Source organism: Olea europaea, chromosome 13, assembly GCF_002742605.1.
Source record: "Olea europaea var. sylvestris chromosome 13, O_europaea_v1, whole genome shotgun sequence".
Lineage (NCBI taxonomy): Eukaryota > Viridiplantae > Streptophyta > Magnoliopsida > Lamiales > Oleaceae > Olea > Olea europaea.
The window spans coordinates 2,944,552-2,968,383 of NC_036249.1; the positions used below are offsets into that span (position 1 = coordinate 2,944,552).

The window sequence follows — 23,832 nt, forward strand, 5'->3', positions numbered from 1 at the left end:
ATTGGAGATCTAATTTCACTGTATCTTGCCAAATAGCATACCTTAGCTCCGCCAACTTATTTTTAATTATATATTTTAATAGACCCATAATTACGATCAAAACAACCTTAGATAAATTTACATGAATTGTATTATTCATTGCAATCGTAATAAGGAGATCTTTTAATTTATAAATTAAGAAGCACACTCCATTATTTATTCTTTTGATATATAATAAATAAGTAACTCCATTCTTTAACAATTTAAGTTTTCTGATGATATGATCATAGTATCTAAATAAGTAAATCCTTTGAGTTCAACAATTTTGCTAAAATTTTCATACGCCCAACTTTTTATTTACAAATTAAATTCGATAAACTTTAATTACAAAAAATTGGCTTACTCGAGAATTTTGTGCCTCTTTTAGATAAATAGTGTATATAAAAAATTTAGACAACTTTTCATTTTATTTTTTCAAAAGACTTTTTTAAATTAAAAACTATGTGGCGACGTTTACGATCACATGCAATGCACGTATTTCACATTAGTAATATTAAAGGGCACATCACATGTTTAAAATTTGGTTTTTAAAATATGTAAAAATAATTAAATTACATAAAATGACATATATCATTTGTGTTCATTTGAGTATCAACGAAGACTTTAAAAATTGACCCCAAAAAAAAAAATGTTACAAAAATAATCTCTATGTCACTATTCGTATAATTTATTATTTTACTCTCGCTAAGGACGTGATGCTGCAATGTCATTCGGAGATTAATTAATGAAAAGTATTAAAAAAAGGAAACAATTGCAATAAAATAGTAATTGCCATAGTCGAAATCATCTTGAAGTCTTTAACAGTAATAATTTTTGAGGTGTGGAGAAAGGACTCGAGAACTGATAATTTCACACCTTGAGTGAATGACAATTGTATCCTTGTTAGTGCCGTCATCTTCAATCTACTGTTCGACTCCCTAAAGGCTAAGCAAGTAAAAAACTAAAAACTGGAGTGTCTATATCAAAATTGACGGGTTACATATAACGAACCAAAGACAGCAGGAGAGAGATTTGTCTTTACGGTTAACTGAAAGTTAATCAGTTCATCGTCTTGAAAAGGTGAATTATTTAGCTCAATTACAATCGAGTGTTTAGTCTACTCTTTATCTGAATTTCTGATTGTTCTACGTAGATCTCTTTACAGTATGATTTCTAGTAGATGGGTTGTATCTGAATTCTACAATTATGATCTATTTTCTCGCTTAATATTGATTCACAATTTGATGCGTACTTGTGTGGTAGTTTGATTTTGATCTTCCGAACATGCTCTGTACTCTTTCTTTTTAAACAATATTCAATTAATTTCCAAGCGCCCACGATGATGATAATAGTTTACAAAATTGTGCGCTTAATCTTTTTAGGAATTTATGTGTTAATTATTAATGAATGTTTACAATTTACAAACAAGTGTTAACCAGATATGTACTGAACTGCTGTTGGAGGTAGGAATCTTTTCGTTTTCGCACGAAGCAATAGATGTCACTAAATTAGTAGCTCTTGTTTGATTTTGGTTCTTTGAGAAGTGATTTTGTAAAATGTGATTTTTTTTGGAATCCTTAACTTAGATTAATGTTTAAATTCTTGCTAAACTTTTGATTGCATTCTGTAAGCTAGATTAGCACTACATCCTCATCAAAGAAGAGTTTGAATATGGTGGTGGTCTGACACCCACTTTCATAGCAGGTCCTAACAGAAATGCCAGGCCGCTGTCGTGTGTTTTTGTAAAAAGTGAATGATGGGTATCTAGAGGATAGTGGGATGATTTGCTTCCATTCCCCCGATATCTGTTCATCCTTTTATTAAGAATTTGAACTTGCCCATATCTCTAGCTATGATATTTCTATATTCTGCGAAAGCATATCTTGCCTTCAAAGTTTAGTTTTCCACCCCATCCTGTCTTCTTTAATAATTACTCCAGATGATCGTCCCGTACATTTTGTGTACTCCCAGATGTGTTTCCTCTAAGTATGTTTCTCCAATATTGCTACTGGTAATCTAACAAATTGAATCAAATCAAATCAGGATGTCATTTTGTTTGCTTTCTCAAAAGAGGTACTCCTGCAAGAAGAAAGAATTATGAAAAATTGATCATTTCTTTGTAACCTGATAATATTAATAATTTGATTCGATAAAGGACAAAATCCACAATATTTAGCCACAGGGGTGGGTGGCTACAGTCCATAACTAATTTTCTGGGATCCAGAAAGGAGCGTTGAAGGGGAAAAAGAATGTGAGGGAAGTTTAATTTATTTATTTATTTATTTTTTTTTGTGGTTTTTAATCAAATGAGAGGGAAATGGAGGTCTATAAGACAAAGTCGGTGTACGACATTAAGTGTAGTCGCCTTCCATTTTTCAAAATTTTAAACTACTAATGAAGTTTTTAGGCCTTAGACTTTATTTTATTTTCTGTAAAATGCGAACGCATTAACTTCCTGTTCTATCTCATTCGACTAACCCTCCAAGGACAGCTAATATAGAGTCACTTCCTAATCAATATATTGGCCTCTGGAATATTATTACCTTTCTGGGAATGCTGGTTTACCATAAAAATCTATTTGGAAGTCGGGAATGAGAAGAAAAGAAGAGAATGCAAAGAAATGAAAAGGACAATGGTACTATATTAGAGCTTTATCTGTAAGAGGAAGAGAGTCGAAATTGAAAACAAAGGAGGAGTTTCAAAAATACTTGTACTTCATCTTATGTTTGTCGAATTTTAAGTTTGAATTTCAATATTATTGGAGGAGATTAAGGCATATGATGAGCAAAGTTATGTCTCTAAGTTTCATTTTGTCCTATCCTCTTTTCCTTCCCTTCTCATAGCCTAAAGCTTTTCATAAATTTGATTTTGTAGCGCAAGGTGTTCTGATCACTGGCTGTATACAGTGCTTGCTCGCTCTACTCTGTGGAAAGATAGTTATCTGCTGTATTGCTGATTATTCTAGCTGAGGGAGTTCTTTGGTCAAGTTTTATAAATTAAGAAATGAGTAAAAGCTTATTTCTTATTTTGGAGCCTGATTGAGAACTAACTGTTTTCTGGTTGCTGTCTGGAAAGTCAATAGCTTTCTCATTTCATTTATTTTCCTAGGTGCTTATCCCATTAGCTTGAATATTAGTATATGGAAAAAAATATGGAAAAAGCAAAATTGGGGAACTTTGAACAAGGTTGTTATAGTTCTGCAGAGACTAGAAATCAGGGGCTTGGTTCTGTGAATCAGTGGACTTTTCAGGATCCTTGCAATTCAATTAACACTAATATTAGACCACCCGAACTCAATTTACCAGTTGGAGCTAGACCTGATCCCAATTTACCAGTTGGGCCTAGACCTGTTCTCAACTATTCTATTCAGACTGGTGAGGAGTTTGCTCTTGAATTTATGTGGGAAAGGGTGAATCCAAGGCAGCATATTCTTCCAAATTCCTCTAATGAGTCTAATAGTGCAACTGTGTATATGGATGTAAAGGGCACGCTTGGAAAATTTCATACAGGTTCTGACAGTGGGCTTGATACTTCGACTATCCCCACTGCAGAAAAGAGGAGAGATCCCGAGAGCAATGCCTCTACTCTAAATGAAGAAAAAGTTTATGGTCAGCCATTTCACTCTGTAAATCAAACCTCATCAGAATCTAAGAGTAGTCAAAGATTTCATAGTCGTACTTCTTCAAAGGCTTCTGGTAGCTCATCAACAACGCTGAAGTTACTCTGCAGTTTTGGTGGTAAAATTTTGCCTCGTCCAAAAGATGGAAAGCTTCGGTATGTTGGAGGTGATACACGTATTGTCCGGATAAGCAAAGATATTTCTTGGGAGGAGCTTGTACAGAAAACATGGATAATATATAATCAACCTCATACTATCAAATATCAGCTTCCCGACGAGGATCTTGGTGCATTGGTGTCAGTCTCTGGTGATGAGGACCTGCAGAATATGATGGAGGAATGTAATGTATTTGAAGATGGTGGAGCTCAGAAACTCAGGATATTTCTTATTTCAAATGATGACTTAAATGATTCTCAGCTTGGTCTCGAGAATGCAGAAAGTGAATCCGAGCTTCAATATGTTGTTGCCATAAATGGCATGGACTTTGGATCCAGAAGAAATTCCATTGCTATGGAGAACACTTCAGGAAACAATTTGGAGGAGTTGCTGAGTTTAAGTGTTGAGCAGGAGACTGGTCACATTGCAGTTGGCTTAGCGGTGGCTGGCTCTGCGCATCCAGAAGTTGTTATTCCCCCTTTAAATAAATCTTCTCAGATGATGCTACCAACTTCATCACCTGCTTTTGAGTACAATCCACGTGATTATCAGGTGCAAACAATGAATCATGGGCAGCCTGAATTGCATCAATTGCACACTTTCCACCGGAAAGACAGCTTCCCAGATGTGGATTTCAAAAATAATGTCCCATCATCTGTTCCAGTGCAATACAATTATGGTTCTCATCCATCAAATCATGTGCCAGTTGCTGAAAACTTGATTCCACATTCTATTTACGGGCACATGACTTCAGATGATAGCTTGAAAGCAAAGGTTCCAAAAGTGTCAACATTGAAAACGAAGGTTAAAAATGAAACTATTATCCCAAAGAAGGTGGAGTTTTTTAAGGACCAATCTCTCGAAAAGGGTTTGCTTCTGAAGGATGCAAAGATGACAGAAGAGAACTCAGTCCAGAAAATCAGTGAGTCTAATAAGATGCCGTCAGTGAAAAATGAGAAGATTTTCTCTTCTCATCCACATGACAGTTCATCTTTAAATGATATAACAAAAGAGGATGCATCCAGAATTAGTGCTGCAGCAGACGCAAGCACTCTTGTTCAAACAACAGGTAGTGAGATGATTCAGGATTCTGCAAGGAGTCCAGTTCCTCTGGATAATGTCAAGGAAGCAAATATGCAAAAGATTGATATGGATGACCAATTTTATACATATGGTAAAGCATTTATGCCTGTCCACGGTGAGTCTGAGGCATATGCAAATGATTTGAACTGTGAAGCAGCGGTGCTTCCTCAGAGCCTTTTTCATTCAGAAAGAATTCCCAGAGAACAGGCAGGGCTTAATCGTTTGTCCAAGTCTGATGATCGTTCTGGTTCCCAGTTTCTAATGACTCCTGCCCAATCAGATGTTTCACAACAGATGACAGAATCAATTGACAAGTTGAATGATTGGAATGTGGCATCTCAGGCAGAAGAATTTCTTGCTTCTGTAAAATCTGTGCCTACAAAGCCAGCTGCTATTGAAGAGAAATCGAGTGAATTTCAGAATTCAATTGCAGTTACTGATCACATTGGTGCAAAGAATTCAAGTGTCCATGAGGACAATCTCGAGTCAAATCTTCACAAGACTGACTTAAATGCTGTGGTACTTCCTGATAGGGATTCTTCTGTGTCCAATTTCCCTATGACTAGCCGAAGTTCTGAATATCCCCAAGATGAATCTGCTTCTAACCTTATGAAGCTTCACTGGGGAAAGATAAGAGGAAAAACCTCTGAGGAGCAAATACAGCCTCTGGCTGTAGAAAATTCAGCTGTAACCTCTTCCCAAAGTAAACCCTCTGTTGGTGTTGGCACTTCAGAACAGGGGGACATCCTTATTGATATTAATGATCGTTTTCCTCGAGATTTCTTGCCTGATATATTTTCTGAGGCTAGAGTGGTAGATAGCTCCACTGGTTTTGCTCCACTGCAGAGAGATGGAACTGTTTTGAGCTTAAATATGGAACATGAACCTAAGCAATGTTCTTTATTTCAGAATTTAGCAAAAGATGATTTTGTAAGAAACGACATGTCCCTCATGGATCAGGATCATCTTAGTTTGTCATATACTCGTGCCAATACTGGAGAAGCAGATTCCATTGAAAATAGTTATCCACTTCCTAGAGCTACTGGAGGTGCAATGGATCACATTGATTCCCGTAGTAATTCTGGGGATGATACTCAGCAGCAACCAGCTATCACCATCAGAACAGAGACCATGAAATTGCCTTCTGGTTATGATCCTTCCCAGACCTCTTGCGTTCCAAGTCTGCAATTTGATGGTCAAATGGACTCGAGGACACCGGAATCTGAATATCAGGTATTTTTACCTTATGCAAACTTGAGGAATGTGCTTCGTTTTATCTGTATTTGCTGAATCTTTTTTTTATCGATTTTAAGGATGAGAAGAAAGAAGCACAGAATACCAGAGCTCCTCTTGTTGACCTCTCTCTAGTAGATTTTGATCTCCATATGCTGCAGGTATGAAGCCGCCTAATCAGGAAAAATAAATTAATATTTTCCACACATGTAAATCAAAGATGGGCATTTATGTATTGCTTACCTTAAAAAATGCCCATATAACTTAGCAAGGGTTATTAAGAAAGATCCGAAATGATGAGAAAAAGTATATCTCTGTAGAGAAAAGGTCTTCTCTATTGTATACAATAAAGACATAATGTTTCCTTCCTGAAAAACTTTACTAGCTAAGAGCAGAAAAGTTTTTGAGTTATGTAGTTGGGGCTCAACTTTTTCTCACTCCGAATAGTCATTACAATTGCCATAATGATGGAAATCCACTAGCCATCATAGTAATTAAACTCGCCTCCCATCGCAAGAAGATAAAAATCTCTTTAAGAACATCAAACCACCAAAAGAGACAACTTTAAAATGTGCTCTGGCACAAATAATTTGATGTTCGCCTCACCTTAATGCACCCTTGTAGTTTCATGCATATGAATGTTATTGTCTACCTTGATTCATATAAAATACCCCTGATCATTGTTCTTGCATATTATTCTGTGCCACCTATCACTTTTATTGTATTATCTATTTCACTGCCACAAACCTACCAATGAAATGCTGCTAGATAGTTCATCGTATGCCCCTTTTCTTTATCTGGATGATTAACAGAACTTCTCTAGTTAGGCACAATTTGAGAAAAGGTGATTTTGACTTCCGGTGTCCATGGTAGTTCTCCTCATTCCTTCAACTCTAATGGAGACTTCCTAGATGCTGTAGACATTTTTATGTGCACGTAGTTTTATATTATTAGTTGGTTGAAAGATTAGATACTTAGACAATCTACAGAATAATTGGTTGTTGAGTAACATTGTACATTTGATGAAAAGCGATTCAGATTGATTTTGTACCCTTTGTTATGTAAATATACCATTTTGACACTTTGACTAGTAATTGTTCTCTTCAAAAAGAAGAGGGTGGTTTTCTCATGGTGGAAGATTATTTCTGGTTCTCCTTGTTGAAATTGGTGTTTTTATCAGACTGAGGGAAAACCGAAAAAGAATAAAGAAGGAAAATGGTTTATTTTTCATAATGAAAAGAGAAATCTATTTCCTTTTCCCTCCAAAAGTTGACAGCTATCTTGTTTAATTCATTCTTTAGTTTTAAACTTCAAGTTTTAGCAGTATGAAATAATTGTGGTGCTTCAGTGGGTGATCCGTAAGTGCTGTTCCTGAAGTCTGCTCTTGCACGGTGCAAAGAATTCGTAAACCTTCGCAGGGTAGAGCTCTTGCTTTTGTGCATCAGTCACTTTTTCTTATTCGCATGTTTTTCATGTGATAGGGTCTGGAAGATTTGTTTTATCTACCCCCTGTTTCCCTATATGCACTGATGACCTTATCATCAAAATAAAAAATCATTAAATACAAGTCTGCTTGAAATTGATGAAAATATTATAAGATTATGTTGGACCATTTACCCGTTTACTGTGAATCGGTTTTTACCATTACAGATTATAAAGAATAAGGATCTAGAAGAGTTGAGGGAATTAGGTTCTGGAACCTACGGGACTGTTTATCGTGGGAAGTGGAGGGGTTCAGATGTTGCTATCAAGAGAATAAAGAAGAGCTTTTTCACGGGTCGCTCATCAGAGCAGGAGAGACTGGTCAGTTTATTTGTAGTATATATTAAATATTCTCTCTCTCTCTCTCTCTCTCAATTCGTGATAGTCAACCTGTATTAATTTTCTGTAGGCTGTGGACTTTTGGCGTGAAGCTGAAATTCTTTCAAAGCTTCACCATCCCAACATATTAGCATTTTATGGTGTAGTGCAAGATGGCCCTGGAGGAACACTTGCAACTGTAACAGAATATATGGTGAATGGTTCCCTTAGGCATGTTTTAATTTCCAAGGACAGGTACTATAATGTTAAGAGATATATCTTTTAAATCTGATAGTTTACTAACTTGTGACACTATACAAGTGCTTCCTTTTCTGTATTTCCCATTTTCGCTTGTATTCAGGCATCTGGATCGTCGCAAGCGGCTCATAATCGCAATGGATGCGGCTTTTGGAATGGAATATCTGCATTCAAGGAATATTGTGCACTTTGATTTGAAATGTGACAACTTGCTTGTCAACTTGAAGGATCCTTCCCGACCCATATGCAAGGTGACTAAGAGTATAAGCCCTTCCTTTATAATCAAGGGGGACATCAAAAAGTGCGATCTAATAAATATTTCGACTAGCGTAATGTATTAATGGTGCATATATTGCACAGATCCATAATGCTTTACCTTCCTGCGGGAGAAAGGATTTAATAATACCTAGATATAAAATTAAGACGAGGGAAGTGGAAAAAAGGTCATGGTTAGTGTTGAATTCAACCTATATTTAGCATTTTATTCTGCTCATTGTTCAGGTGGGTGATTTTGGATTGTCTAAAATCAAAAGAAATACAATGGTTACTGGTGGTGTTAGGGGAACCCTTCCATGGATGGCTCCTGAGTTGTTAAATGGTGGCAGTAGTAAGGTTTCTGAGAAGGTAAGATTTTACACTTTATCATTCTTTTTTTTAAAAAAAAAAATATATAACATGGAATTAGAGAAGAGGATGTGAAGTTCAGTGGTTGATGCTAGTAGACAATATTCCTATGTGATATGTGCACTTCATCAACAGCCAGATGGCCACTTTCTGGATTACTTTACTGAGTATTTTAAGTCGTGCGTGAATTGCCCTTTTTGTTATTTATGCGTATTTAGCAGCATAAAACTTGCCAGCCATATAGTTCTCTTTTTTTGTCTTTTCTAACCAAATTTCTACACGTGTTTCTCTAACCAAATTCCTAGAGAAAATGGAAACCGTATTGTGAAATATTTGAGGCCCTTCATATAAAGACAAAAAGAAAATCTACTCCTGAAGTATTTGGTGACAGCTTTTTTATTTTGCAGGTTGATGTCTTCTCCTTTGGGATTGTACTTTGGGAAATTCTTACTGGTGAGGAACCTTATGCCAATATGCATTATGGAGCTATCATAGGTTTGTTTGCTCATCAAATCTCTGTCGTGTCCTTTCTGATTCTTAATTGCATATTGATCTCCAGTTTCTAAGTAGGAATAGCCAGTGGCTTCTACCTTGTGCATTAATTTAATTCTTCAGAAACTATGAACAAAGGTTACATACTAAAAATTACTGACCAGAACGACTAAATAAGACTATTAACCAGATTGATTACATAATGGTTTTCCCGTGAGATTTATGAAAATTCTGAATGTGAATTTATCTACTGCAAACTATTCTTTTCAACGGTAGAATGTAAAAAATGGAAACCGCAATGAATATTGATAACAAGAAGTCTAAAATGTTTCCCTTCTGGGTATGCAGGCGGTATAGTAAATAACACATTGAGGCCACACGTGCCAAGCTTCTGTGATCCTGAATGGAGATTACTTATGGAGCAATGTTGGGCTCCAGATCCAATGGTCCGTCCATCCTTCACTGAAATTGCTAGACGCTTGCGTACAATGTCTGCTGCAAGCGTGACCAGAACTCAGGGTCTTGCAACACAGACACCATTATCCAGATGATGACAGTGATATACACACTCGCATCTATATATAAATTGCTTTTGTTTCTTGAGAAGACTGGTATAGTTTGTACAGTATCTTGTTTGTATTAGACACACGAGAGATTTGAGATCTCATCATGATTATGCAGTGATTGATTTGTGTACAAGAAAATGATTATGGACATAAGTTTTGATGCAATAAATGAAAATAATTATCTTGTAAGCCTATATTTATTTCAAGGTCGTGGTGAATTGAAATGATTATTAATTTAAAAGATAGGATACGTTTGCCCACATAATATGGATGTAAGAGCAGAATGGCGAAGCGGTACATGAGACAGCATGAGCGATACTATTCAATACTCTCACCAAACATGTCACACGTCTTTTATTTTTAGTTCACTATATAAAAACTGTATCGTAGTCTGATAAAATTGGTTACAACATTAAAATGTGTTAATATCTGCTGTATGCATCTATGCTTTCTTTTCTTCATCAAGTACAATCAATCTAACAACGAATGCACCAGCAAAAGCTGTCCATAAGCACCAAGAGAGGCTTTTATTTTCTTCATAAGCACCAAAAGAGGCTCGACTTTAGGTCTGTAAAACTTAATTCTTTCTTGTTAAATAATCTCTTTATAGTTGCTCTCGAACAATTAAGAGATTATCTAGAAAAATACATTATTATTCTTTCAGCGGCAACATGCTTGGCCCCGAGTTCCTTCTCTCAACTAGAAGACATACCACGCAAATGTTCCTAAATCCACAAAATTACAAGATAACATCAAACTTCAAGATCTTGACCAAAAAAAAAAAAAAAAAAAAAAAAAAAAATTTTTAAAAAAATTGATTAACCAATATAGAGACAAGTACGAGGTGATATCTAACACCTAAATCTTGATATCAACATTCGCATTTAGAGTTCAAAGCATTGCCATTTTTGTTCTGTATGAATATTGGAAATGTAAATGAGGAGACAGAGAAAGAAACTACGTGCCAACCAGCAAAATCGTGTAATGTTAAACTAGTTATGCATTTGAGATGCACTTCTTAAAAATACCAAATCAAGATTTCTGCTTTTTGTTGAAAAGCTTTATAAGAAAGCTAGCTCTAAAACTTCTTCTAGTTAGAAAAAAAAAAAAAAAATCAATTCTTATAAATCCTTTGTCAAGAAATTCACACAGAGAGAATCTGGCCCACGTTTAAAAGGCTTTCATGTGGCACATTAAAGATTACACTGTTCTCCCTGCATATCTTTCTAAGAAATGCATATATATAATCAATGGCAATTTTCTTATGAATCCCAGAATCTCTGCTTGCTCTAACTACCGTGTTTCCAAGTATATGCACCACCCCAGCATCTCTGCAGCTGCTCAAAAACTCCAATTCATCGACTTCCGTTTGGCTGCTTTCTCGCCCTGATGATGTGATTGTGTTGTTAGCATGCAGAGGAGATTTTGCAGGCACAATTGAGTCCACCGATGAGATCGTGAGGTCAATATCTGATGTAGAGGTGTAAGCATTATCTTTCAGCAGGAAGTCTCTTGACCGCTGAGTTTGCCGTCCATATATGCTGTACTCATCTGAATCAGAACACCCTTCCATCATAGCCTCCAGCCGAACAAACGTGAAGAGATTTTCAAAAATCTTTTTCTCAAACTCATCGTCTTTTTTGTGAAGGTCTTTATAACCATACCTTACAACGCAACGGAACATGTGAAAGTTCTTTGGGCCTATTCGTTTCACAAGAAACCTCTCTTCTTCAGAAACGGTGTAGACAGGAAGGTACTTCACGCACACAAAGACTACCACCGAATGTATAGCTGGTAGGTTTGTGATGAAGTGTGAAAAAATATGCGGTACCCCACTCGCTAGCTCAGTGTACACGAGTCCTATCCCTGGCACTCGAACCAGCCCTAAGCTGGGACCGAGCCCTAGAATCCAAGCCATGGAGACCTTACTGTGCATCTCAAATTCGTATCTCTTGACTGTACCATAGTGCCAGACATACATGACGACAAGAAAAGCCGCAGCAATCACAAGAGGAACCCAACCACCTTGATCGATCTTGAAAAGCACTGCTGAGAAGTATGTACACTCCACAGCGAGCGAGAAGCCAGTGAAAATCAGGACAATAATCCAATGACAATGCCAAACTAACAGCATTATTAATGTCATGAGAAGAGTGGTCACGAGCATGACTATCACAACTGCTGTACCTGTTGTCACATGAGACGTCATGTTATATAAATCAATAGTGTTTCTTCTCAAAGATATGTGGTATCATAATAGTTCTCAAGAAATTGACATAATAAAGACAACATAGTTAAGATAATGTGAGAAGGCATTCTGATAAAGCAACTAGCTATGCAACGTGCTAGATATAATACAGGACAATCTTATTGCAAGATATTATAAGAGATTTCGAAACAATACAGAGCTAGATAACCTCAGTTTTCGAAATAAAAGAATTCGCAGATAAAGACAAATTGTGTAAGTAATTTCAAGAAACTCTCATTACAAACAGCAGGATTATTGGAAAAAGCTCATTAACACAAAATGCGAATCAGGAACTGAAGGCTTAACACAGAGAACTTACCATAAGCATTCCCAATTTGGCTTTGATTTCTGAACCCAGCAGTTACAGCAATACAAAGAATCATAAGGATCCAATTCATATCGGGAATATATATCTGTCCAAGGAACTTCTTAGATGTATGCACAACTTTGACTCTGGGAAAACAGCCCAGTGCAAGGGCCTGCTTGATTATTGAAAAAGTAGCTGATACGGTGGCCTGGCTAGCCACAATAGCAGCCAGTGTTGCAATAATGAACATTGGCCAGTATATGCCATCTGCATTATTAAAAGATTATTTCTATCAGATTTGCAACAATGTGGTCTTGACATCAAACTACACAAGTGTTTGCTAGTCAACAATATATGGTTAAAGATGCTTCCAATTTAAGAAAGGACTTTGTAAAATTAAGATTTAGCACTGGAAAAATTTAGTTTTAGTGATTTCACATATTTTGATTATTTCCAGAGTGGAAAAAGGTTCGAGCAAACATAAAAAGGCATAAAAGATTCTCTAACCCAAACCAAACAAATTACTTCCCAATTAACCTCAGTCTTGAAAACAATTCATATTAGAACTCAAAACTGCGCCATAGAGCAATTTATAGGCTTGGTAGTAATAAAAAACTGGGTGCTCAGGCAAACCTGGAATAGAATGATAAAATGCGTCGATGACATGGTCCTTATTTTGCATGAGGTAGGCTGCTTGCCCAGAATAGGCCAAAAGAAGGCAAGGAAACACAACTACTGTGAAAGCAAGCTGTATAGCCGAAAGAGGAAAATGGGCAAGATCAGCAAAAAGTGCTTCTGTCCCTGTAACAATTAGGGAGGAGTAATTACAATCTGATAATACTTGTTTCTGGGTGATTTTTAAAAATTACTGAAGAGTTACCAGAATCTCTTCAGAAGACACAAGTCGAGGAGGGGGATTGGATGGGGGGTGGGCGAGAGAGAGAGAGAGAGAGAGAGAGAGAGAGAGAAGGGACATGCATAAAAGATAAAAACCTGTAATACTGAGCATGATTCCCCCGAGAGAGGTCCAACCAGCTTTTCCTCCTCTTTTGAAGTATCGAAATATATACACAGGTGAAAAGGCTTTCAGAACAGAACTATCATATTTGCACATGTTGAAGATTCCAATACCTCCAATTAAGAGAAACCAAAGCAGCACAATTGGAGCAAACAGCCAACTGACTTTATCCGTACCATAGTGTTGCATACTAAACAAACCTACTAATATGACTACAGCAACAACTACAACAACATCTGCAGCATATGATACAAACTTAGTCTTGCAATGAAAGATCAAAAACAATTAGAATGGTGTCTATTCCAGAAAGAAATATAGACACTATTAGTTATAGGAGTAGATAAGTACCATTACTCATCTTCGGATGGTCCACCTTTATCCCACCAGAAGCTGAAAGAACTGAGGAAAATTTTGGGAAAAATTTCATGACAATGAATAAGGATGATTGAAGCATCAGAATAATACAAAATTACATTCAAACAAAACAAATAAGCCCAAAAATGTTACTCCCATTCCTTTTCACTTGATTTTCAAAGTATAAGATTGTAATCGACCTGAATACACGGACTACTTAAGCCAGTAGCAACACGAATTCTGAGAGAGAAATTTGTAAATTATGCATTATTATATTCCCAGTAATACTACTTTTTGATCCCTACTGTGGGTTCTAAGATCAGGCATTTATGCATTTATTACACGAAGTATTTACTAAGCTCCAACGAAATATTCTTGTGGCATAGCTCAACCTCTCTCTTAGGAAATTTTGTTTATGTAAATAAGCAAGTTAGCAAAAGTCAGAATCCCAATTGATGTGGTGCATGGGGGGGGGGGGGGGGGGCTCGGGCATAGCTCAACCTCTCTCTTAGGAAATTTTGTTTATGTAAATAAGCAAGTTAGCAAAAGTCAGAATCCCAATTGATGTGGTGCATGGGGGGGGGGGGGTGGCGCTCTGGGCTGCAGCAAATTACCATATGAACATCCCCTTGAAACATGTTAAAGCCTTTTTTCACTCCTATCAAAACATATACAAATATGCTCTTTATAAACTGGTCCGTACATCAAAAGTAAATGCGCAAGAACGACTTAATTGATGTTGGTTGATAACCAACAGTCAAAATCCCTATGGCCGAAAAAGACTATCATCTTGTGCTAAAGCACCAATAAGGTTTCAGACATGTTGGCAACATGTGTTGTTTTTGATTTCAAAAGAACACTTGCTGTCCAAATTAAAACTGAAAGTATGGTGAATTTAATTTAAGCTGCTGGGGCTGCAAACCATGAATCCCATATATAGATCTTTGAGAGAATAGAGGAGAAAAACATGACTTTCTTTGATTGTGTCTTGATATTTGTTCAAAATCAGAAAATGGAGGTAATTTTGTGCAAATAATTCAGATATCGGCATCTGCTGCCATTGTTGAAGAAAATGGACAAAATTTATCACTTCTCTTTGGTTCACTTTTTGGAGGGAAGACCCATAAACAAATGTCATCTAATCTTATAGTGCTACATGCACACACGAGTAAAGGAAATGTGGCATTGTGTACATATTACCTAATGTACCTTAAATTTGAAGTTAGAAGCATCTAGTAAACTACAATCTACAACTACATAACAGAACTGCTTCCAAGGAAGGCATAAATGTTAGCGTGCAATAAAAGTTGGTTGGAAAATTAACATGAAAATGTCAAGCATGAATAAGGGAAACAATAGTTGAAAAACATAAATTACCTGATATAGCAGGAGTGAGAATTCCATCCCCAACTACCATACAAGTGCCAACAAGTACTAGTATAAGAAGGGCATTCTTTCTAAATTTATTTGCCTCCAGCCATAACTTGGTTTTACCTGCAAATGAAAGCTCATGGAATGTGCTACGGCTGTAAGTTGTCAGGTCCTCATCTGTGCGGTGTTGGTTGGGGATTGTTTTGACTTTAGCATGTCGACAAAGTAATGAATAAAGAGCAAAGGTCCCCCCTGAATAAAGTCCAATGTTAATTTTGTTCTCATCTTTCTATATATGCACACCAACAAGCAAAAAGGAAAGAAATTTGGAAAAATAATTAGAACTCTCGGTGAAATTAATCCAATCTCAGTTGCTTTCACTTTCCAATTATGCTCTAAATCTATCTCAACAGACACTATTTATGTTTTCAGGTGTACTCTTTCTGAAGAATATTAAACCCGTGACTCCTTTTTTAAGTCATACAGCAAGGCTAACTCAACTTAACAACTTCTCATGATCTCATACCAATCAATCATATGACCGCAAGCACAATTTCCAGTACGAAACTATAATGCCTAGAACATACTGGCGTTTCCCTTTTAAGAATCATATCTTCCACCTTTAAGGATAATAAACGTGACATTATGTTAATGAAATGATACAGCCCCAATTTCCATTAATTTAATAGCCTCCTGGCATTCCTTTTTAATGCCACATCTGCTGAAGCCCCCATATCAACATGTACGGATAGTTCATGAAAAACATTCCATCATAGGATAAACTAGCAGACTACAAGACCTATGTTCTAATTTAATTCTTTAAGAAAAAAATCTGACAAGAATCTTTCAATAATTCATCGAACATAAATGATCCACATTAGTAACTATGAGGTTGACAAAAAATTGAAGAGACACCAGTCATTGAAGTAAATATAAGACGTTGGATTCTTGGGCGCAAATTCTGCGGCATTTCCTACAATCCTATTAGTCCATTTTTGAACTGTTCCTTGAATTGTACAAATAAGAAATAAAACACGCTTTCTCAGCCAATTAAAGAATGTCATTCCACTAGTACTAACATCACCAGATTTACCACTCACAGTCGCAGGCAAACAGACAAAAGTATTCATTACAAGGAACAACTGAGGCTACCAATGACGATGTGTTAGAAGTAACAATCCCATAACCTAGTTAAATTGAAATATGCATATGCTATCACAAAATTTTGTAGCGTGACATCAGCTTACCTTGACCGCTGTCATTTGCTCTACATACTATGAAAACATACTTGAGGAGAGGTATTAGTGTAAGCGAATAGATAATCAATGAAAGGGCACCAATAATATCCTCTGTATCATCTATCCCATTGGGAAAAGTATTGTAGAACACATACAATGGAGACGTTCCCAAGTCTCCGTAAACTACTCCCAGACTCTGAAAGGCAAGCTGTAATAGCAATATAGATGACAATTTCTGCATCAACAAAATCAGACAATGGAATGTTACAACATTATACTGAATAAGATTGTCTCATTATCTTCTAACTCACACTAAGACTAAAGCACTTACGATACCAAACGATTATCCTATTATGCATTGAAAATGTCAGAAACACTATGATAAGCAGTCGCTATACTGCTCGAAATTTTTTCAAGCTGAAGAAGGGAAAAAAAACTAAATAAATAAATTTGACTTTCATTAGTGAATATATTATCTACTCCTACATCATGCAGTCATAAGGCAACAAATTCAATCAAGCAAAGTTTTCCCTTTCACCGTATAAACTCCGCAGCACAAAACCATTAAATAGTCAGTATGTCATCACACTTGAAGGTGAACTATAGAAATTAGCTAAAGTTTATGTAAATCCAGTAGGGATATGGAATAATCATCATCAATTATCAACATTCCATAAAATCCGCTGTAGCACTTAATTATTTAAAACAAAAAATCCATAAAAGAAAAGCCATCATCAAAAAGAGTAAAAAGCTACTAGCTCCTAAAAGTACTTATAATAAACGAGTATGCAGTTAAGTCTTTATAAGGGAATGGATTTTATTGTACCTTTTCTCTATACATGTTTCTAAGCCTTCCAGCCTCCTCCTCCATAGGTTGATCAAGCTTCTGCTCCAAAACCCACATGGCTCCCTTAGTTTCATTGCCACCATCGATTTCCAACCCAGATTCCATTTTCTCCATTTGATCCAGAATAGCTTATTCAACCGATGCAATTATGCAAATCCAAATCGTGATATAGAATCCAGCTCACAAACTTCCAAATATCAACAACTCAGTTTTCCAATCTCAAAACCCAATTCAATCCCACAATCTAATTTACACAACCCAACAAAAAAAAAATGTAAAAACTTGTAAAAAACAAAATCAAGAACAGGAATTGGAAATACAAAAGTTCAAGAATTCAGTGTATGTACCAAAAAATTCGACTTTTAAAACCCCCTGTGCAACTAAAACCCCTATTTCTTTCTCCCTTGCTCACTGTACGCAAAATTTTTAACTGCTCTTTGAGTTGGTGTAAAGTTTGACAGGGTAAAAAACACGCGTAGAGAGAAATTATGCATCTTTTATCCGTCACAATTGCATGCTAGTTCCAGGGTAGATATAAAAATACTACAAATTCACATTAACGGTGCAATATTTTGTGTATTATGCAATTTATAGAGTGTTTTTACAATTTATTAGTGATATTATCTGGGGAAGGTTTGTAAAGTCTATTCATTATTGATAATAATAATAATGATAATAGAATAATTTTGTCTGTCAGTTTAGAAAATGAGGGAGCATTGATTGATTGGTCTGTCCCACATGGTTGAGTCACCTATTTTGCCTTGGAAAATGCTGAATAACCCAGGATTAAATCTCGGGTTCTATTCCAATTTTGATGGCGGGCCCTCTAAGTGCAGAAGATCAACGGCCGAGGTGTTTCCACCTCGACTTGAATTGAAGCCCAGATTTAAACCCGGGCTCTGTAGCACTGCTATTTTGCCTTTGTTGCTGCATAAACTTATTTATTTATTTGATTACTTAGTTGTATTCAATTTAATGTTAAAGGTAATATCGCTTCAACAATGTGATCCGATCAACTACTTAAACTGTACCACTGTGGCATGAATAGTCTTCTTAATGAGAAAGACACTATCTATATTTATAAATCCCCCAAACATAAAGTGAGAATAAACGTACAATTCAATGGATGACACATTATTTCCACAAACACGGGGTATGCTATTTTATGGATGCGGGAGTTCTACTTACTGAAAGCAGAAGGAGGTCAATTTCAAGGCGGAAGGATTCTCCTTTGAAATAATTGACTACATGGACCCTAAGTTCAGAAGTAGAAAAGGGGCAAGGCCAAGGAACTGCCATCTCTTTTCATTTTGTGGTGCGATAAGTTCTTATAAAAGTTTGGAAAGAATGCTTGTTCGTGAAAATATTTTATTATTTAAGCATTATTGAATGATGAGTTTTTTAGTTTTTGCTTCAGACATTTATTATCCAACTCGAGAACGAACCGGTAATGCATTTTACTTATTGAACAAGATTTTACTAATGGTCTGTAATTCCTCGATGTCGAAGGCACTCTGAGGTGATCTTGTAGTTCTTTCAGGTGGAGAAGATGGAGTTAGTTGACATATATAAAAATTCATATAATAAAATTTTATGAATTTATCATCACTTTCTTTTATTAAATTTTGAGATCCACAGTAAAATATATCGGATGAATTATACGGGGAAAAAAATGAATATCTGGACAAAAATTTAGGTATTTTCAGTTCGAATAAAGCTAAATAGCTCCCAATATTTATATGTTTCATATTAAGCATAAGATTTTGAGGATATGAAAAACAATTGAGAAGGACTAATAATAATAATAATAATAATAATAATAATAATATATTATTATTATTATTTTCTTCTCTTCAATGTTAAGAATCAGTCTAAAGTCGGAAGTTTGATATTTGACTGACTAAAGACACTTAGCAAAAATAATTAATGATGGAACTTCTTACCTACTAGTGTAAGAAAGAAAGAAAACTTTATCATAAGAATTAATAAATATAGACAAAGACTTCTTTTATTAAATTTGTCATAAATTATCGTTGTCGAACTGTGAGCACGTTGGGGGTTTCCCAAAAAAGCTTGCCTAGATAGCGCCAGCATGGTAATATGAAGGGGACGATCCTAATATTGTGTTGTCAAAGCCAATTTCTTGAATTTCATGCATATAAAAGCATAAGTGGGACTCAGGTTGGGGCGCAGTGCATTTCATCTAGGACGAGACAAGATTGATTAACAAAGAAAATCGGGTGTCCAAACCGATTAATCAGATGATGACTGCTTTTTAGATTAATGTTAGCCACCAACAAATTTACATTTCATATATCTGTTCATATGATATGCACTAATCTACGCAAGCAAATATTATGGAACTAAATGCACCAAGTATTAATTCGCTTTTATATATAAAAGTACTATTTAAATTATGTAGTTGACTAACCAGTAAATTATTTTTGTGTGATTGGAAATCCATTAAAAATAATCCGATGAGGACACAAAATAATTTATTTTATTCATAAATCGAATATAACTATTTTAATAAGAAATTAGCACGCCAATTAGGCAGTTGAAATATTATTATTGTCCTAATCTCAATGGACTTCCATTTACTTTTATGGAAATTGTAATCAGATTCTCTTGGGTGCACCAGCATATTCTCGTGGCCGTACAAAATTTGATCAAGAGCCCATGTGTATTTTTGGCCCACTATTAATGAAGAATGAAATGAGAGGTCCATATTACACGTTGACATTGTTAGTGAAAATTTAAACATGTGCAAGCAAAAATAAAAAATAGATCTCTCATTTTCGTCTAATCAAAAATGAAAAAATTCAATGATTAAAGAGTTTTTAGATTGAGGGATGGATCTTAAATGGGGTGAATCCAACTGCTCAATTTGCCTATCATTTGGCGCGGCTCGTTCTTGGTGGGACGAGTTGCTCGTGACTCACGCAATTTTTATTTTTTTTACGAAAGTGAAACATTTTATTCATTATAGTGAGCCAGTTTGCGATGAGAAAATTGCTGCTCGGCTCTTTAGCGACTCACCCCGCTTAATGCTCCTAGATTGCGGTCATATGGTAATAAAGAATCATTAAATAAATACAAAAATTAGGAGTGAATCAGTTGGTTTTAACCAACGCTTGTATATTTTAATTCACAATGAGCTGTTAGCAAAAATTTAAAAAATAAAAAAAAGGAGCAAAATTCCTTATACTAAGTTTATGTTTGGTCTCTATTTTCTAAAACTCATTTTTCTTCAAATTTATTTTCAACTACACATTTCATGGGATTTACAATTTTTATTAACTTTTTAATCACACATTTCATCAATTTTTATTAAAATTTATAAGGAAAAAAAATGTTATCTAGCTAAACGAAACATGGGCTAAATAATTAACTTATTGGTTTCAATTATAAAAAGAATGATTACCTTAATAATATTTTTAAGGAATGAAGACATAAAAGTATGGATAGAATTTTGTCCTTTTTATTAGTTACACTCTCGTCTTGTATAATTACATTGAAAACAAACCCGATTGTCCCGGAATACAAAATTTTGAAAAAGGTTAATAAAATTAATGCAATTATTTACTCATTTATTGAAAACTACTTCGCAGAGGTGAATAGTAGGTCAACACGTATTGGTACAATTCAATGGGGTCCAATTATTTATTTATTTATTTATTTTTGTCATCATATAAAAATTTACAAAAGTAGCACCTAATGGGAACACGAAACCTTTTAGCACTGTCTTGTACGATTTCATTTAAGTCCCATCTCTAGTGTGAAATCCAAGAAGATAGGAATCAAAATTCAAAACTAATGGTACCCAATAAAGAAAAAAAAAATGTGATCGAAAATGCTGAACTCAATCAATGTTGTGAGTAACGTGCAAATATCCAAAATAAAAAAAATTAGTAACTTTTAAACATAAAAATGTAAAATATATTCATTTTGCACCGGCAAATCAATAAATATCATATGCATAGGTAAGGGCACAAAAATAGTTATTAGACAACTTGTTAAGACATTGTATCATTGGATTACTTGAATATCTCACTTGCTCAACCAATGTTTCTCTTGTTGAACCTCAGCAAATATAAAACAACTTTTAAATAGAAAGATCATGCATACACACACAACTTTTGACAAATGCAAGATAAAGTTGAGATGTGCTATCTTAGTAAAAAATAAGCTCGTAAAATTTTTTAATGATCACCTCTACCATGTAGCCACGGCCGTAAGGTGACATGTTCGTCTTGAGACTTTTACTGTACAAGGGTTTACGGATGACTATAAATTCGAAAAGGGTTTTTCTAGAAACATAGGGAGGCTGACATGACTGAACCTTGAGGGGGAGAGGGGCATTGGCGGATTTAGCACCTAGCGAGCCCCCGTAGTCGCGAGTGCTGGATTCGTCGGGAGCCCTTTTTTTTGGGCTAAAAATAGACAAGCATTTAGGATATATTACTGGTATTTCATTTTTCTTTCAATCATTCATTCTATCCAAGTTGGTTAGCGCTTGCAAATGTTTCTTGGATATCCTGGGTTCGAAACTTGGTATTTCATTTTTCTTTCAATCATTCCTTATATCCAAGTTGTTTAGCACTTGCAAATGTTTCCTGGAAGTCCTGGGTTCGAAACTTTTGTCCACCAATTTATTGTATAACAATTTTTACCAAAAAACATTGAAATAAGGAAAGGGCCAGTTGGTAATTGAACCTGTAAGCTATTTAAAAATTCATTGAAAGTTTGACCATTATATGACACTTGTTGAGTTTTGATAAAAAGTTTAATAAAATAATATATGTAAGATTTTAGTGGTTTTAATGCAACTGTAAAAATTCTAACACCATGCTCTTCCTTTGAATTATACAAAACAACAATGTTATTTGGTGAGTGCAATTTATTCTTATAACAAAATTATATATGTTCAACTTCAACAAAATAATTAATTCATTTAAATTTTAAGCCTTGTTTGATTCCCATTTAGTTCAAAATACATTTTTCTTTCTCTTATTTTCGTTCAAACATTCTTCAATAAATAATACACGCAAATTAAATTATTATTATTATTTTTAACTATACACTTCATCAAATTACTATTCCAAAATACACTTTTTTTTTTTTTTTTGCAAAAAATGACGTCAAATGATCTCTTAATATTTTATTACGGCCGACGGTAAGCGGTCGTCCGTGCTGACTACACATCCTAGATTCGCCCCTGGAGAGGGGGCTCCGAAAATATTTCTATTAATGTACTAGTTACTAGGCGTGCACGGGGACAATGGAGCTGAACTTAAGGACGGTTTCTCATTGCTTAATTCACGTTCTGGTTTATTATATTAGACTCTGTTTTAAATAATTGTCGAAGTTCAGTACTGGAATTTCACAAATAACATTTTGCAAGCATACGCAAGGCTGGCCGGAGTAAGAACAATCAGCCTTGTGGAGCCAAGATTCTGAAACAAACATTTCTTTCCTTCATTTACAACCATAAAATGACCTCCATCTCATATAGATCCACGGAAACAAAAGCAATATAGAGATGGTCATATCATTTATGGTGAAAAATGGAATTAGAAGGATATATATGGCACAAACTCGCCCCTCTTTATAATTTCACAACAGCCATATTTGACGTGTATGCATAGGGTATAAGAATGTAGTACCTTATTTGAATAGGAAATTCTGCAACCCAGAAACGTAGCCGCAGTAAATGCCAGTGAATGCTGATAGTGCAACTTCTGTTTGTATCTTAAGTCTCTCTCCTATTTCAATCATTTTTGAGTGAAGTCTCCATTAAATGATTCAACGTCCTACCAAGTACATATAAAGAATCTTCACTGAACATCATTGCTCTAAAGAAAGGTAAAGATGGCCACATCTCAGTGGCTCGGTCTTTTTGGTAAGTCATAAATCCCTGAAATAAGAATAATTGCATGCTGAATATTGTTAAACAATCCAAAGAAGGAAAAGGAGGAGGTTAGGGCTTCATTGATACTACATTAATTAATTGAATGCTAAAAGATTGTTTAACCTAAATACAAAGAGAATATATAAAGGCTAAACAAAGGAAACTAAAAAGAACTATTATATCCTTAATAAATAATAAATAATCATATATTTCTTAACATCTCTCCTCAAACTCACGATGCGGCAGCTACAAGCATCGAGAGTTTGCAAACTAGAAAACGAAAACGAAAACGAAAAATAGAATGCGACTTGGTAAAAAAATCTGCAAGTTGCAAAGAAGAAGAAACAAAGGGCAAAGTAATTGTGTCATGCTTGAGATGATGACGAGTAAGATAACAATCGATCTCAATATACTTAGTTCGTTCATGAAAAATCGAGTTGTGAGCAATCTGAATAGAACTTTGGTTGTCGCAATACATAGGAGTGGGATGAGAAAGAAAACTCCCATATCTGCAAGTAACTAACGTAACCAAACAATCTCTTTAGTAGTACATACCATAGCACGATATTCTGCTTCGGTGGAAGATTGAGAAACAATAGATTATTTCTTGCTTTTTCAAGAAATAAGAGAATCACCCAAAAAGATACAGAAACCAGTAACAAACTTGCGATTTGTGGGATCACTGCCAT

At 35.3% G+C, this 23,832-nt stretch overlaps 2 protein-coding genes across 5 annotated transcripts; one reads left to right on the forward strand and one right to left on the reverse strand.

Moving 5' to 3' along the window:
• The first annotated feature begins 976 nt into the window (after window positions 1-976).
• On the forward strand, window positions 977-10,043 carry LOC111407288. Of its 3 annotated transcripts, XM_023036684.1 has the most exons (10): window positions 978-1,098; window positions 2,893-4,967; window positions 5,010-6,109; window positions 6,190-6,270; window positions 7,760-7,912; window positions 8,001-8,164; window positions 8,271-8,418; window positions 8,669-8,791; window positions 9,199-9,286; window positions 9,632-10,043. In XM_023036684.1, the coding sequence occupies exons 2-10, from the start codon at window positions 3,158-3,160 to the stop codon at window positions 9,832-9,834; spliced, it is 3,870 nt and encodes a 1,289-aa protein (XP_022892452.1). In that variant the 5' UTR covers window positions 978-1,098; window positions 2,893-3,157; the 3' UTR covers window positions 9,835-10,043. The 3 variants fall into 3 exon arrangements, with proteins under 3 accessions (XP_022892453.1, XP_022892452.1, XP_022892451.1); XM_023036685.1 differs by having other exon boundaries at window positions 977-1,098; window positions 2,893-6,109; window positions 9,199-9,244; XM_023036683.1 differs by having other exon boundaries at window positions 2,893-6,109.
• A 905-nt stretch (window positions 10,044-10,948) lies between these two features.
• Window positions 10,949-17,872, reverse strand: LOC111407289 (potassium transporter 10-like). Of its 2 annotated transcripts, XM_023036687.1 has the most exons (9): window positions 17,580-17,871; window positions 17,212-17,476; window positions 16,395-16,620; window positions 15,154-15,399; window positions 13,771-13,821; window positions 13,398-13,658; window positions 13,038-13,205; window positions 12,417-12,671; window positions 10,949-12,036 (listed from the first exon to the last, which is right to left on the reverse strand). In XM_023036687.1, exons 2-9 carry the CDS (start codon window positions 17,344-17,346, stop codon window positions 10,994-10,996), a joined length of 2,385 nt encoding a protein of 794 aa, XP_022892455.1. In that variant the 5' UTR covers window positions 17,347-17,476; window positions 17,580-17,871; the 3' UTR covers window positions 10,949-10,993. The 2 variants fall into 2 exon arrangements, with proteins under 2 accessions (XP_022892455.1, XP_022892456.1); XM_023036688.1 differs by lacking the exon at window positions 13,038-13,205 and having other exon boundaries at window positions 17,212-17,872.
• Between the last annotated feature and the right edge of the window lie 5,960 nt (window positions 17,873-23,832).